The 17,408-nt window shown below is 32.6% G+C and overlaps 1 protein-coding gene across 7 annotated transcripts in view; it reads left to right on the forward strand.

Moving 5' to 3' along the window:
* The first annotated feature begins 458 nt into the window (after window positions 1–458).
* The window catches only part of LOC143257624 (uncharacterized), a 97,385-nt gene continuing 80,435 nt past the window's right edge, over window positions 459–17,408 (forward strand). For 4 of the 7 annotated variants that reach the window (XM_076516641.1, XM_076516642.1, XM_076516639.1 and 1 more), the window contains exons 1-3: window positions 459–653; window positions 11,078–11,388; window positions 16,444–16,597. In XM_076516641.1, coding sequence (XP_076372756.1) covers window positions 11,091–11,388; window positions 16,444–16,597 — 452 coding nt within the window. In that variant the 5' untranslated portion in view covers window positions 459–653; window positions 11,078–11,090. Of the gene's footprint in view, window positions 654–4,767; window positions 5,066–5,102; window positions 5,152–11,077; window positions 11,389–16,443; window positions 16,598–17,408 lie in introns of those variants that run through there. The other 3 variants (XM_076516640.1, XM_076516645.1, XM_076516643.1) reach the window with 3 other exon arrangements.

Genomic DNA, 17,408 nt, shown 5'->3' on the forward strand with positions numbered 1-17,408 from the left:
AAAACTTAACATGTTCTTACATATTTCAAAAGTAATATATGCTGGAACTTTGAAAAAGAAGATGCGTTATTACAATAGTAATATTTTATAGTATAATTTAACCCTGAGTTGTAGGTACCAAAAACGAGCACAAAACAATTATGAAAAAGGCAAATAAAAATCACCAGTTTTTAAAATAAGAACATTGAGCTTTTCTTCAATTATCAAAATTCATTTTGTTATCATACAGTATTTTCATTAAGAATTGGAAAAATAAAAATACGTTTGTTTACACGTTTCTGTAATGTGTAATAACTTGAAACGTATTTGCTAATTTAATTAAAACTTTCAAATAGTTATGGTTTTGAAATATGGTCTTATAAAGATACTCAATACATTTTTTTTTAAAGAGGCAGAATGGTGAGAAGTTCCACAAGATGAGACTTTAGAGTCGCGTATAATCTCGTTTAAATAATTACATCGCGTTACTTTGATCTCCATTTTGTAAAAGATAGAATGGGTGGATTAAAGTTTTTCTGGTTGTAGTTTTCTTCCGTTTTCTGCATTGAAATATAAGAGAAGTTATTGTTACAAAAAATCCGTTTTATTTTTCAGCTGTGTAATACTGGATATTAAGTAGAAATGAAGAATGGTATTCGTTTTCGCGCAAATTGGTAAGTTCAATAAAATGATATTCACGTTGTAGTTATACTGACAGTAAACAGAAGTATTAGCGCAAGATAGGCTTATGGCGTTTTCTATTATATCTATTTGTAGTACATAAATCTCAGTAGGTAATACTGCCAGAAGTAAACTGAATTATTATTTAGTCAGCTACTATATTAATATTAATTTACTGTTTGTAATGTAATAATTAAAAGTTAAAATTGTTAATGGGTAAGAAAGTTTACAAAATTTTATTGTACAGCCAGCATGGTTGCACATATGAAGAACCTTGCATGTCTCATAAATCTAAGTTTTAGATCTTTCTTGAATACGTCATTGCTCATTTTGATAAGGGTAAAGATGTGGATTTGATGTACTCGTATTTTTGGTAGAATTTCTGCAAATAACCATATTATAAGTTACTGTGAGGAACAAATTAGTTAAGTGGATTAAAAAATAGGAATGAAACAAACGATTGTTATAAATGGAGTTCAGTTAAACTGGATTGGGGGTGTAAGTATGGTACCTTATGGACTTGTGCTGGAATGTTTACAATAGCATTATTGATCAGAGAATGGTTAACAAATTGTTTAGGTTTTATGATATAAAAGTTAGGTGTAGTTGGTAGTCAGGATATGCTGTTATTTTAAAAAGGAATTTGGCAAAGTAGGCAAGTAAATGTGAGATGGCATTTAATTATGTTAAATGTAAGGTAATGCATGTGCGTTAATTCAATTATAATTATCACTTTGTTACGAATCAATTCAATTGTGTTATTTAAGAAAAGAATCTTGATGCTTTTACTTATTGGGCTCATAAGTTTACCAGGTAGTGTGTTGTGCCTAGTGGGAAAGTAAATAGGATTTTGGGTTTCATCAAGAGTTATTTTGAATATTAGTCATAGGATGTTATTTCTTTGAACATATCTCTGATGGGGTCTTATTTTGATTGTTGAATTCATTCATGGACTATTTCTTTAAGGACATTGAGTTGTTGGAAAGGGTTCAGAGAAGGTGTAGAATGGTTTCTACAATTGAGGGTCTGTCAGATTAAGAGAGGTTAAGGTTTTTAAAATGATTTTATCTTGAAAAGAATAGGGTTAGATGGGATCTGATTGAAGTTTTGAAAATGAAAAATAGAACACATAAGATCGTTACAATTATTTTATGTTCATTGATATGTGTATAAGACTAGATGATATAGATTTAAAGTTTTGCAGTGCAGAAGTTGTCTCTAAATTTGGAATATTATTTTTAAACAAAGTAGTTAGATTTTGGAATAGGTATTGGAAGACACAACAAGAAAAGATTAAAAAAATTGAAATTTTAGAGTACAGGAGTACAGTCTATTTTGTAATTAAGTTTTCTTACAAATGTTAATGTAATTCTTTTAATTATTGATGATTTAAATATTTTTGATGGAGATTAAAAAAAAATTGAATTAAAATATTATTGGTGTATAATTTACAACTATTATGATAGTATAGTGTTAAAATACTATCTTAACCTATTATTATAAACTACTAACTAGATAATCTTACTATTCATGTCATAAAATTATATCCTAAATTTAGAAATAGTAGGGGTGTGTCAAGATGGTCTGAAATTTTTAATATTGATTAGTGATAAATGTTGTCAATCTCTGTGCTATGGTATTAAACTGTTGAAGATATTTGGATGTGTTGGTAGTTGTACTTCTTACGTGAAAGTTTGATGCATGATGATATAGCCTAAATGCTTTTAGTTTATACAACATTTCAGTGATTTAATGGCATTATGGTTCTTTAAAATCTGGATAAATATTACCCAAATGTTAGGTTAATATTGGAATAATTAAGCCATAGTCTCGTAGTATTTGATCAGTCATATTCTGTGAAATGTCTTTCATGTTTAACTTACATTAGTTATCAATAAAGAAAGAATTTTAACAGTAAATATTACATGACAAAGCTAATAAGTGAGAAATGATCCTGGCACTTGGACTCAAATCTTGTATCATTGACAAACCTAACATCTGAACATTGATGGCTTGTAGTCTTGGATAACTCAATGGATAGGGCACACTATTCTTGTTATTTAATGGTCCATGTTTTGAATCTCATTTCCAAAGTCATTTTTCCTCTCTTTGCCTTCATCGTGTAACGTTTAACATTAAAATTTCTTCTTTCATTGATTTGTAACGGAATTTCAATATACATGTATGTCTCTAAACTTTTTTGTAATTTCATTGGGTGGTGGTAAATCAAATCACTAAGTGCCTGATTCTTACTAAGAAGCTTAATAGGTGAATATTGATGTCAATTCCTTCTTTAAATGGTGAATGTTGGTGATCATCAATAAGCCTTGTATAATCCTTCATGTCTACTTCATTTATACCCTTCATTTGTGCTATAAACACACACATCTGTTGCAGTGTATGCAACTAGTTTTGTTTATAAAGTTCTATATAATATACACTAATGTACACTATTTGCATACACCATATAGAATGGAGGCATTAAAATTTAGGATTTTATTATGGCCAATATGGAATCCAGCTTTGCATTGCTCATTTTTGATATTAAGGGCATCTTGTTACAGAGGACATTTGGATGCAATTGGAAGGGTGTCTGTAATGTTGAGGTTTTACTATATGGCTAAAAAACATTTTTTTATAAATGCTATTCAGCTGCGATATTTATTGATTATTGTTGTTTAATTATACTGCTAGCTAGCTCGTGGGAGTGGTATTTCTTGACTGCATGAAATATGAACAGTTATAAACAAAGCTTGAATCATTAAAAACCATTAAACATGGTTTAAAGGATCATGGGTCAAAGGCCATGTCATCATGTTTGTTGAATTGCATTTAAACTTTTATTGAACTACTGTTTTATGGTATTAAATTATAAATTATGATTCAAAATTATATTATATTATATAGTCAATTTCATAATTTAAAGGTAATTAGTAAAAGAACATAATTAAATATTGATTTTTTTTTGTGTTGTGGTATGTTGAATGAAGCATTGCTTCAAATTGTATATTTGTGATGTTCGAATACAAAGTCTATAGTTTTGTATGAATCAGGAATTTGTTGAGTTTCAGGCATTTGTTCTTGCTTGACTGTGATTGTCAGAATTAGTGTTATTTTTTTATTTTGCAATTCTTGCTGTTCCCTAGAGGGAAAAAAGTTTGGGTAACTACACTGAATATTTTAAGAGTTCTGCTGAAAATGCACATTTAACAAATTTAATATTTGAAGTGAGAGCTTTAGTTTTATACTGTTTTATTAGAACTTAAAATTTTCTCTTCATTCGGCTTTGCATTCATAATAGTTTTTAAGAAATTGTTTTTAAATGTTTTTTTACAGATATATTCAGTTGCACCTTATGTAGAATCTTAGTGAATTAAAAAGTGATGTTTAACATTTTTGTTTATTTATATGCTGTTGCTGCTGAACTTGCGTAATGTCCATTTTTTTTTCATCACAAAATAATGTTTTGTAGGTAACTGTGTATTAAACTGTAACTGTGAAGAGTAGAAACTGACTTGGTGCTTTGAGAGTATTTAGTTTTAGGTAAATTTAACAAATATTTTTTTTTGAGTTGGAGATTATTCTTTTGTTAAAGGATATTGTGTGTGTATGTATATAAAAGCTTTAGATCTGGTTTCTAGAACTTAGGGGGATTTGAATAATATAGGAAAGTAGGTACTAGTGGTGTTCATGAACTTTGTATATAGTTTGAATATTACTGTGGTAATATATTTTGTAGTAGCATTTTTAGTACAGCACACATTTACACTGAGAGATATGTTAAGGTTTGGATTGCTTATATTTGTATTCATGCGAGTTATAATTCATTTGGTTTTTGTAAACATGAAGTCTTCAAAAGTTCTCAAGTGGAGGGCATTTCATAAGTAGTATGACAGATTGAGGTAATCTTGTTTTACCTTGTGAATTATAGTGTTTTGCATCATTCTACTGATAAACTTCTGACTGACTGGTAATGTTGTGTAGATGTACATGTAAATGTAGGATGCCAGTGCATATATGGAAACAGGAAATAGATATTTTGCTACTTGTACTGTGACATGTTGTAACTAAGAATATTTACCCATATGTTTTTCAGAGGCAGTGTGGAAATGGACAGCTTATTAGTGCAATGAAATGTTTGTGATACATTGAGATATCAACAGTTATGATAGAGTAATTTCCAAGCAAAATAATTTTTTTTTCTTTCACTTTTATAAACCAGAAACTTACCTGTACAGTTGACTTGTTTCTACTTCAAGAGATATATCATCTGTCATTATACAGTGTTTAATTTTTTCCCCTAGAATTTTCTTTTCTAGAAAATGTTTAAAGGTCTACAAAAAACTGACAGTAGTGTTTTTAGGTTTTTGTATTTTCACAAGAAATAGATGACAGCCACATAAAGGTGAAGTCTAAGCTAATATATCTTATTTTATCTTTAGTACACAAACTGTAAAGTACCTGCTACTCCTGGAAGTAGCTGTTTGAAAGGTAATGTGCATGATATTTTTCAGAATAATTTTGTACAGCTCCCTACTTACGTTCAGTCAGAGTTAGACTTTACTCAGTTTTATGATTTGATAGTTGCTGTTATTGTGAAGTGTTTTCATATTAGTAAGTTGCTTCATATTTGATTGTTCTAAGCCAGTGTAAGGATTTATTGAAACTTTCATATATTTTTTGTTTTTCAACCCATGCAGTGTTATCTTACATTTACTGTTGTTAAATAATTAAGTAGGAACTGGTAGATTTTGTTATCAATGTAATTGTCTTTTCTAATCACTTATTAGTGTATTCTAAAACTTAAGGTGTTGAGATTGTTGGATAATTTGCATTATTTTTATTACAGATTACAGTTTTTACAGTAAATAAGAACATTTTTAGAACAGATGTGATGTTTAGATCTGTTACAATCATTCTCAAATAAACAAGGTTTAGAAAGTGATTGAAAAGTTGTACCTGTTCTTAAAAATAATCTAACTTTTTGTGAAAGCTGTAACTTTTAATAGAATAGTACTTAATCAGTAATAAACTCAATTTTGTTGTATCATTAAAGAAACTTGAAGTCCCATTTTCAGGAAATTGTATGTGTTGCTGAACTAAATATATTTAAGCTCAGGACCTTTCATTTTTTCTAATTAATAAAATATTCTTAAAATGTGTTGAAATTTAAACCAAATATATTTCTTAATCAGTATATGCATAGCCTAGTCATTTTATGACTCAAAATCTGTATATTTGTTAGAATGTTTTACACCTTTCTGCTTGATTGAATAAATTGAGTTATAGATCTGTTTCTGCTGATTCACTTATCACATTTCCATTATACTGAAATCAGTATCAATTTAGGCCTAAATTTGTTAAGTAATATCTTAGTCCATATATTAAAAAGAAAGGTTTAAGAAACAAGATAAATGCAGGTATTACATACAGTGCATAATATTTTGATAACTTCTTATAAAGGTGTTAGTTAACACATTTTAAATTGATAAAACTTTGACATTTTCTTCAAATAATTTCAGTAGAATTCTTACAATGAAGCATATGTGGTATCATATAGTTCACACTTCAGGTTGTTGTTTAAGAATATTAATATTATTTCTTCTTAGGTGTATTCTAATAAGATACTTTTCTCTCATCTCTTTTTAAAGATAGTATACTTTTTTACAATTTTATTCCAAAGTCTATTATAACTGAAAAAATCTGAGGTATCAAACAGATGTAATTTGATTAATCATTTGTTTCCACTTTATGGAGTACAAGGCTGATTAATAAATAACTGTCAATGTATACTAGCAATAACACTAATATGTTGGGTTTTTAAAAATAAAATACTCAAATTGTTAAACACCATAGGCAGTTACATGTTTTATGTATGCTGGCATAATTCCTTCAATTCTGATATTTCTAAGGATGTGATGTAACTTTCTTACATCAAACAAATTTATTAAATTTAGTGAACTGAAATAATTGTCATTAAAAGTCAATATCATAATTTTCTGAGGAATTGTGTATCTTTGAATAAATTTAATTTACTTCTATATATCACATCATCTGGACAAGACAGTACTTTTAAGGTGTTGGAGGCATATCTACATATGAAATTTCAAAACTTAAGTAACAATAGTAATTGTAAATATATTTAAACAACTTTAAACTGAAATATATTTTAGAATTGGTATATTGTAATTTGCAAAGAATGGAGACAAACTTACTGTACAGCTCCAGTGTGTCTTGCATGATTTGTTTCTTATGTGATTTTATTATTACGTAGCTTTTTCCAGTTATTACAACACCCAGTTTCATGTTTAAAAATAACTTTAGGTAAAATTAAGTACGTGTGAGAAGAGCAGATTATAAATTATTTAACATTACTGTGGAGGGACTAAAGTAATAAGAGAAAGTTGATTAGATGTAGTTCCTGTAGAAAATATCAATGATTTAGGTATATTTTGTGATGAGACAGTACTTTTGATTATTGGAATGCTGGACAAGAGTTCTATCCATGTCATTGTGTTTAACCTTGTCACTCTTGTTTGGCATGTTTCCACTCCTAACCCTCCACCCTCGCTGGGAACTTCAGTTTTGGTTTGTATCCTATTAATGCAGTAGCATCTACACCCTCAGATCTTCCATGAAATTTACTCTTGGTTGGACATGTCTGTCTTGGGTGATTTTTTTCACTTTTCTCATCTTTGGGTTCCTTCACTGTGATCATATATTCCTCATCTTTAGGCTCTGACTGTCAGTTTTTGAACCAGTTGTGGTTTTATCTCTTCCCCTATTTGTCTCCTTTTCTGGTTCATTGATTTAAACACCACTTTCCTTCTTGGGCCACATTTTTGGGACTGTTTGTGACTGCTTTAGCCTTGGTGTGTTTTATATTTAAATCCCTCCCTTTTTTCCCCCATTGCCCCCTTTCTTGCTTCACATTCTCACACTTCCCTTCTTCATAGAGATATCTTCCCTCCACCCTCATGCATGAAATTTGACTGAACCATCATCATATTGGTGTGAACTTTTGCTCATGTGGCATTATTTTTGTTGTCATTCCATTTTGTATTTGTGGTAGGTATTTTGTCACTGGTCTTTCTGCAACTCCTTGCAGTAACTTTGTACACTAATTTTTTTACCCAACTGTTCATCAATGAATTTTTGGTCTCAAGTCTTTCGTAGTTATTGGGTGGTCTTTCTCCTTTCACAGTACCAAGATGTGTATCTTCCTCTGCCCTTTCTATTCTGTTTTGTTTTATTGTCCTCCTCCTTCCTTCTTGCCTTACTGAGACATTAAAAAGTATTTCATGATCTTGTGCATGCCCTAATGGAGCTATTAACTTCCTATTTTTTGTACTGTCTTTCTTCCCTTTCCTCTTTGTAATTACTGTTATTCTGATGTCTTTCCTCTAGTTGTTTGTTGCACTCTTTTTCACTGCATTTATCTTTTATTCTTCCAGGAACAATGCTAACTTCCTTTGACTTCAACAGCTCAGGGAGTAGACTACACTTCTGTCTCATTTCCTTCTGTTTATCCCTTATTGGACCATTCATAACTAACTCAGCTTCTGTGCCCTTTTGGACTATTTGGTATGTCTCATCACTGACTTCTTTTAGAGGTCCACATCACTTGTATATCTAATATACAATCTACAATCTAATTTTGTCTTTTGCTGTTCACATAGCTTGTGGTAAAACTTGCTAAATGCTTGCTTTGTTACAATTCAAGTAATGTGTGGTGATTAGGAAATCCTATGAAAGGGACTTCTTGGAGGGTTACAAGTGTTTTATCAGGAAATTCTGTTATTCTGCAATAAAGGTGAACAAGGTACATAATTTTAGAAATGCAAATGAAGATGATACTGTAGTATTTAACTATATTAGCTTCATTGAATATACCTAAGTAAAAAGCACTGTCAGAGGAATGGTGCAGTGCATGTGATTGTTGAACAATGTAAGTTGTAGTTGAATATATCAACTGGGAAGCCAAATTGTTTACCCCTAAAAATATTTAGTTTCACTTATATGGAGTCAGATTTAAAATTTTCTACTACTAAAACATGTTTGGGACCATTGCTCAAAATATTATGAAACTTAGTTTAGTTATTCTTTTTTTTCTTTTCTTTTCAAGCTAGTTCCAGTATAATTGGTGAATCCACTGTCAGTCATACTTTGTTTTTATCAGCTTGTGTTGTTTCAACAGCTTTTTGTATCTTGTCAGGACAGTTACTGTTTTACAACAAAATACACAGAAATTTCAGTTTCATTCTTCCTAAGTTTGTCTTCTCCATTTGTAGACATAATTACAGCTACCACTATCACCACATTTTAGAGCACAAAGGTTTTCTTGCTGCTTCCTCTAGAGAATTTCTTTCCTCTCTCAAATAAAGTTTGTTTGTGTTGTAGTTCTTTGTGTGTTATGTAGCATTTGAATATCTGTAATTTTTAAAATACGTTATTTTGATATTTTGTGCAAAATTTACAGTTTATAGCATTACCTGTATCATCAACTTAACCCAATGTACTTGCATCTTTTCCATTGATTTTTTATAACAATTAACAGTGCCATTTTTAAGATGTAACAGGACCACTAATAGCAGTAGCAGTAGTTGATTTCAATTTTGGGTCAGTAACATTTTTCAGTAATATATATATATATAGCTGCAAATGGCTGTTATGTCTTTTTCTTATCCATTACTTTAGGGTTCTAGAGGCCTAACTTCCTGTAACATTTGCTGCCAGCATCAATTTGTTTTTGTCCTGATATCTCTGTATGATTGGCATACTCCAGTTTGATATCATATTTCATTATACTTATGACATTTAAGTTTACTGAAGTCAAACAGACAAAGGGATAATCAATGTCAGATCCTTGACATACTAAAACTAGTTCAATCATTTTAGAACATTTGTAAACCTTAATCCGTGATGAGGAGAAAACCCAATTTTAAAAAAAATATATATGTAAAAACGGCTGGTATGGGCTTAGAATATTTATGTAGAACCATAAAACTATGCTCACCAGATAAAATTAATGATGAATTAGAAAAAATAAAATACTTCATCAATATCAATAAGTTTCCTCCACAAACCATAGAAAACTTTTTTGCACACACCTAGACAGAAAGCAAAATTAACTAACAAAAGTAAGTATATCTCACGAATCAAAAAATCACGAAACCATATACTGCTGCGTACCATATATTCCCGACATCAGCAGAAAAATAACCAACATTTGGCAAAAACTAGTAACAAAATATGACATTCCAGTTAATAACAAATTTATTCAAAAACCAAGCACAAAACTAAGGTCTATACTCTGTAAAAACTACACTGACAAACACAACACCAACATTATTTATAAAATACAATGTGATAACTGCCACGACTTCTATATTGGAGAAACAAGTAGAAAAATGGAAACCAGATCCAAAGAACACAAAGTCACCTTCGCACGTTTTCGAACATTGCAAATCAAATAAATGCAATATAACCATAGAAAACACCCAAATACTAAATAAAGAAACAAACATAAATGCAAAGTTAAAGAAGCCGTACTTATACAACAACTCAAGCCCAAAATAAACCAATACAAAGGAACACCTTTATACCTATATTAAAAAAGAAATCAAACATCTGAGCATGCCCTCTACATTCTTACACTCAGTTACACAACCTCCTTCAAACATGTGGTTAGCTATTGGTCAGTTACCTCTTTCTTTCTTTGTGGACCTGACTATGACCAAAGAAGGTCAAAATGTTTTTACATATATATTTGTAAACCTTGTAAAACTGTGTTAAAATGCATTAGAATAATATTAACAAACACACAAAGAGTATTACTAAACTGGTACGTTTAATATCGGCTCATAAACAGTGAAGTTCAAATGATAAGATGGGTGTTGCATATATGGTTCTTTAGATAATTCATCATGGACCATCTGTGTAGCAGTTTATTGGCTTATTTGCTCACTCCCTCCCTTCCTTTTCAGTGGTGGTTCATTAGTAAGTTTGAAAGCTTGTAAAACTGAAAATCATTTTGATATTCATAGTGGGCACAGCAACAATAACCCACTGTCTTGCTTTGTACATAACAACAAATAAACAGATTCACCATATTTCTATGTATGATTGTAATTGTTCATTTTTCGAAATCGCACCATTTGATTTTTTAAAACTTTATACATAAGCAGATATTACTTGTGAACATCAATTTTATCAGCTCTATATTTTTTAATTGCATGAACTTTTTGTACAGACATTAATTTTAGTTGTTAGTTGTTTCTTTAAAAAATTCATTTAGGAAATTGTTTAAGAGTAAATATTTTTATCCATTAAAATGCAACTTCTGGTTGCATCATTTTAAATGTAAGCTTGTTTTGTCTGGTTCAACTGATCTATGTATATTTTTTTTAATGTTCAGAAGGGCTAGAAAGATGCCACTACTGCAGCGTCTTATAGAACCTGTCCATGTTAGTCGTGGAACCCTCAACTTCCAAGAAAAGGGTTTGCCTGCTGTAGCTATACGTGTACAGAATGAATTGGAGTGGGTTACCAATGGCTCCTTGTCCAACATTATACGGGAGCTGTCATCTTTATCCAAGCATGCCGATGACATGTTTGGTACTCTTTTTAGAGAAGCAACTCTATTAGTAGAACGTTCCATTGACTTGCAAGCACGAATTGATAAACTAGCTGTGAAAGTGACTCAGTTAGACTCCACTGTTGAGGAAGGTAAAGTTATCAGCTAAGTTTTAAATTTTCACCATCTATCAAAAAGTTAGGTTAAACTCTGTATGATGTGTACACAAGCAGATGTTTATTATTGAGAATTATGTATGTTATGTAGACACTTAAAAAGAAAAATCAGAACTCTATATAAATTAATTGTACACAGTGCAAAAAATTAATACAAATAAGGATGAGATCAAAACAGAAATATATCTTAAAATGAAACACTTCTAAAAAAAATGGTACATTCTTGCCATCAAAATATGAAACTATGTTTATTACCAGATATAAGCATAATATTTGAGGATATCTTTATAGTACATACTTTTTATAATGAATACCTTTGTTACATACTACATAATATTTTAAGAAATATTTCTGTTTTAATATCATTGGTAATATTTTTTTTGCATTGTGTACAATTAATTTATATAGAGTTCTGAAATTTTTTTTATCTGTAGCATAATGACTCATAGAATGGCTCTGATATTTCTTCTCAAAGCACAGACTTTTAGCTTATAGTTACTTTATCTCTTGACAGATTTGAAATAAAACTACAGGCTTGGATTCAGGAGGTTAAAACCTTTTAATTGATTCCCCACACCCAGGGTTTCTTAGAGTAAGTTACTCTAATCCTGCCTAAAAGAATTTCAATTCGAGAATACGTTTGTAGAAATCCTGACGAGTATTAAAATTGAATTGGATATACATGCTTCCTGTGCTTGGTATTGATGGTACACAAAGGTATATTGATAAAAAAGAAAAAGGTCTCATTTTAATTTATTCTGATCTTGTCTGAGGGAATTTCAAGTGCCATGGCTACTGAGGAATTACATATTGTTTAATTTCAAGAAAAAATATTTTTTCAGTTACAGAATTACAAGTTAGGTGTAGCTGGCTTAGATTGGTATTTCTCAACCACCAGTCTGCCAACTGGTGATGGTCTGTCACAACCACTTTTCCTGTCAACTGATGATGGTCTGTCATAACCACCTTGTCTGTCAACTAATGGTTGGTCTATCATAACCATCTTGCCTGTCATCCAGTGATGGTATGTCATAACCACCAGCCTGCCAACTGATGATGGTCTGTCATAAGTACCTTACTTGTGAACTGGTGGTGGCCTTTCAAAACTGTCTTGCCTGTCATCCAGTGACGGTATGTCATAACCACCAGCCTGCCAACTGATGATGGTCTGTCATAACCACCTTACTTGTGAACTGGTGGTGGCCTTTCAAAACTGTCTTGTCTGTCAGCCAGTGACGGTATGCCATAACCACCTTGCCTGTGAATGGGATTTTGCAAAAACTGACAGAATATTCATGCATGTGTAAATCATAAATGTTTTTGGCCATACTTATCTTTTAGTGGTTTGTGACAGTTTAAGGAGACAGCAACCCAGTTTGTGGTATCAAAAATGTTGTAAAAAATTGGTTTAGACAATTGTATTTTTGAGTGCTTGCAGGGGCATAGCCAAGGGAGTGGGGGTGAGGGTTAACTCTCCCCCCCCTCCCCCCTGGACCCAAACGTTTTAGACAAGTTCAGTTGCCACCTGTGAAGTTTCATAAAGATCCGTGATTGCATGGCAGATAATTTTACACACAACAAATGGTCAAATGCAAATTTCTGATTGAACACTTTTAATACAGCAAGTTTTGTCAGAACTAGAGAAATACAATTGAATATCTATGAAAGGCTCAAAGCCTGTTAGTTCTTGCCAGGACATCTACAACATAGTTTGGTTCAACTTTAACATCACAGTGAATGTATAATGAGGCCAGGCCATTCAATCGATCTTCAGTGGTGGTATTTCTCAAATATGTTTTGAGGCTTCTGAGAGTTGAAAACAAACACTCCACTGAGCTCATTGACATAGGCAGCGTGGCAAATACTTTCAACAGTCTAGAAATGACTGGGAACATTTCTGCATTGCACATTGCATATGTATCTATGACATTTTTGTCCTGTTGTTTGCAAGTGATTTGTACCAAACCCTAAGTTCACCTACTGCAGCTAGTGAAGTGCTGTCAGCCTTGTGTATATTGACCAACTCTTTACTTTGGTCGCATTGTTGTGCTGTAGGTTCTGACTGTTCTGTGGTAGATCCTGATGGTAGTAGACACATGAAGTTTGTAAGGAGAGTTTTGTGACTGGACAGATGGTCACATATTTGTGAAAGAAAGTGATCAACAAATGGTACAAATACAACAACATGAAAGTAATCCTCAGGGCTAGTGGTTTGTGGGTTAGCACAGTACATCTGTCTTTTAGCCTGCCTTGGCATTATGATGTCAATTTGAAGGTCACTACACAGAGTTTGAGCCTTACAGAAAATGTTGTTAAATTCATTCACAGTATTATTTCTGAGTGAACGGATTAAATCTTTCACTATTTCTGCGTGATGCATCACAGCATATAAATCAATGTTCTGTTGCTGCAGTAAGTTGCACAAAGGTAAACTAAAGGAAAACAATTTAGCAATGGTAAGTAGAGTGATAATGAATTCTGGCTGTGTTACAGAACACAACAATTGATTGGCTTGTGTGGCAGAATCTCTGTCTTGCCAACCTGATATGGTCTTGAGGGCATCTGCAACTGCATGAATTAATTCTAGAAAGACAATGACTGAGTCATGCTTCTCAACCCACCAGGTGGGGCAGAGACCTTTCAAACTTGTTTTTTGATTCAGGTGCTTTATTCTCCACTGAAAGAGCCAAAACGTGCTTTTGTTTAGGTGTATTGAGAAAGCTTTCAATGCTAGAAATTACTCCCATGCAATTTTGCACAGGAACTTCTTTACAAGCATCAGAAATTGCCAAGTTTAGGGAATGGGCACTGCAGCTTACATAGGGTATAAGTGAGAATTTATCAGTTATGTGTCTCTGGACACCGTTGAATTTCCCACTCATAGAGGCAGCACTGTCATACCCTTGTCCTCGCAGGTAAGCCATGTCAATACCATATTTTGTCAGATTGGTTATGATAACATTAGCCATGTTTCTGCCTGTCACATCATAAACAGGTATAAATTGCACAAAATCTTCTCTCATTGCAACAGAGTTGTCATTGGCATGCAAATATCTAACATACAGGGAAAACTTCAATGCCTGAAATATCTGTTGTTTCATCAACTAATATTGAGAAACACTTTGCAGCATTAACCCTGTTGACCAAAGCATCAAGAACATGAGTATTACAGGCATTGATGATTTCACTTTGAATTTGAGGACTCAGATACATAGCATTCCTCTTTGTACTCTTAAGGCTGGCTGAAAGCTTGACATCACCCTTTGCCCTGTAGTGCAAAATTGCCCAAAAATTCCCATCATTATTGATGGGCTTCTCATCAGTTTCACCAAAAAACATTGGACCAGAATCATATTTTCCCTTCAAAGCTAAACTCTGTTTCACACACAGCAATACAGTATCAATAATAGGCATTAAATATTGCCAGCTCTGTTCAATTTCTTGCTTGTAAGTTGCATCAAGTTGCAAGTACACAGATGAACTTGTGTTTACGACCTGTAGAAAATTGTTAGCTTTTTCTTTGCTGTCTTGGTGGTACTATTTCAATTCATGTGCCTTGAAGTCTTCAACAGCCTTCTTCGAGTATGTGTATGGATATTTCACTAGTTGTCCCAATTTCTGGCTTCCAACACCAGCACCGTCAGGAGCAGAAAGCATCCTTTGCATGTTGACTGTAGAGTAGCCATCTCTACTGTGAAAGCCAATGATGCTGAAAACGCAGCTTTCTTGGACCACACTGGGGGAAAACATAATCACTCCCTGGCTTCCAGGCATTCTCAAGGAGGCATTTTTTTGGTTTCAGCATTTATCTAAAAGAGACAGAAAGACATAGTTCTAATTAAGTTATTTTGCACATAGGAAACTTTGTTATGAGAGTACAATAACCTCGAAGAGAAAGGCTTAAAGCTGTACTTCACAGAGCAGGCCTAACATCCCGTGGCTGTAGGCCTAAAATCACTAACAACAATGAATATTCAGTCTAAAGCTCATCACAGTGTTTGCATGATTTTTAATACAAAATTAATTTAATGAGGAGTCAACTTACCTGTTTACCAATGCTGATATCATCAGAAATATAATTTCTAATGTCCCAGACTGGACCTGAGATGGTAGTAGCAGCACTAGTAGAAGGCCACGTTGATGACTCTGACAATTCAGTTGATAATTCCGATTGAATCTGATTGGCTGCAGCAGATTGATCAGGTTCAGCCTCATGAATGGGTTTAAAGAACCCATGCAGTGTCTTTTGCTTTTCCAGGCTTGACATAGTGAATGATTGTTTATCGCAACTTCTGTTTGTCAAGGTCACATTCACAGCACCATTGGCGCCATCTATAGCGAATGATTCACTGTAGATGGCGCCAATGGTACTAGGTTAGTGCCATGGTGCTGCCAGCCTGCCACGGTGCCACCCACTGCCCATGATATTTGAATACAGATTATAGACACTATACATATATTTTGCACTCTCCTGAGTGACTATATTTTATATGTTGATGACAGGACTGTAGGCCTACTTTGCTGGACCTGATAACTTTAAGTTATATATAGGCCTATATATTTATTTATGATTAAAAAAAATAAGACAAACACCTCAGTGTGCCATTCTGAAATTTGCCAAAAAGGTGGTCTCAGAATGTATAATTCAGGCTTTTCTTTTATGTTTTTATTAAAAAATTTCCTGAGGGGCATGCACCCATACTCCCCTAGCATGGCTTCGCGTCTGCTTCGCTTGCATCAAGCACTCAAACTACACCCTCAAAATGGCCATTTCTGGCTACGCCCCTGAGTGTTTGCAAGATTGAGAAATGAATTAAAATAGAAGAAAATAACCCCTGGAGCTTACTTATCATAAATAAGCTTGCATTTAATAAGTATATTGTAGTATTGCTCCCAAAGTTTGTTTTTTTATATTAATGATTAAGTAATGACTTAAAGTACAAAGAGGATTCAAATTAATTTAATGTCAAGTTGAAGTTTGATATGGAATAGTTTTTCTTCATTGTATTAAAAGGAAAGATTTCTTTCCAGTGTCTCTCCAAAACATTCATCTGAGAAAAGCTTTTAAAAGTAGTGTAACGTATGATCAAGAGGTAGTGGCACGTGATACCATCCCTCTGGCAATGAAAGAAACTTATGACAAATGTGCCCGACCACCTCCTTTGAGTAAACTAAACCCATATAGGTAAGTCAGTCTTTATTTCCAGGACTTTTATTAATGGAAAGTAATATTCTTAAGATTGTGACAGAAACTTTCTTGTGAATGAACACAACAGCTATAACTTTTCATGGTATATACTTCTTCCATCCACATTTTTAAATAATTTTCAGTTCCCACTGATACACCAAAAAAGATCTTTGACAAAAAAGTATAAAGTAAGTCTATTTGCAATTATGAAGTCTGGTTATAACTTCTTGGCTAGGATTTCCTAAATAAAAAAAAAATCAGAACTTTAAGCAGTGGATAATATTTTGAAGATTAAAATAAGAGTTGACTGGACTTGTCATTGTCCACAATTTGAAAACATTTTGTGTTACAGCTGTTTTTGCATTTTAATACAAATAATGTGAAAGTGGTTGGGTGCTACAGTTGATATTAAAATTATTTAAATAATATGGATAAATATCTTAACTTTATTACTGGATCAGTGAATTTTTATTGCCCTCAATTAAGTAGAAACAACTGAACTCATTAAAGATAAATGCCAGAATTTAGAACATCTCGGTGTTTCCATATCACATGTATGATGAGGACATCAGGTATACTTTTTTAAGAGTTCTGGTGTTATATCTGTGCATGTTAGTGTAATGACAAAAAATGTTTAAAACCATCTTTAATCTGTATGAAATTTAGTTTTGACAAAAGTTGAAATTACTGAGGGGGGGTTTGGCTCATTTGGGGAAAACTCAAGCCCCCCCAAGCCTACCCTGGTGCTGTCACTGGTTGTTTACTGGCTGATAATGCCAATATGTGCTTAATAATAAGTTGTAAAGCA

Source organism: Tachypleus tridentatus, chromosome 7 (assembly GCF_004210375.1).
Source record: "Tachypleus tridentatus isolate NWPU-2018 chromosome 7, ASM421037v1, whole genome shotgun sequence".
Lineage (NCBI taxonomy): Eukaryota > Metazoa > Arthropoda > Merostomata > Xiphosura > Limulidae > Tachypleus > Tachypleus tridentatus.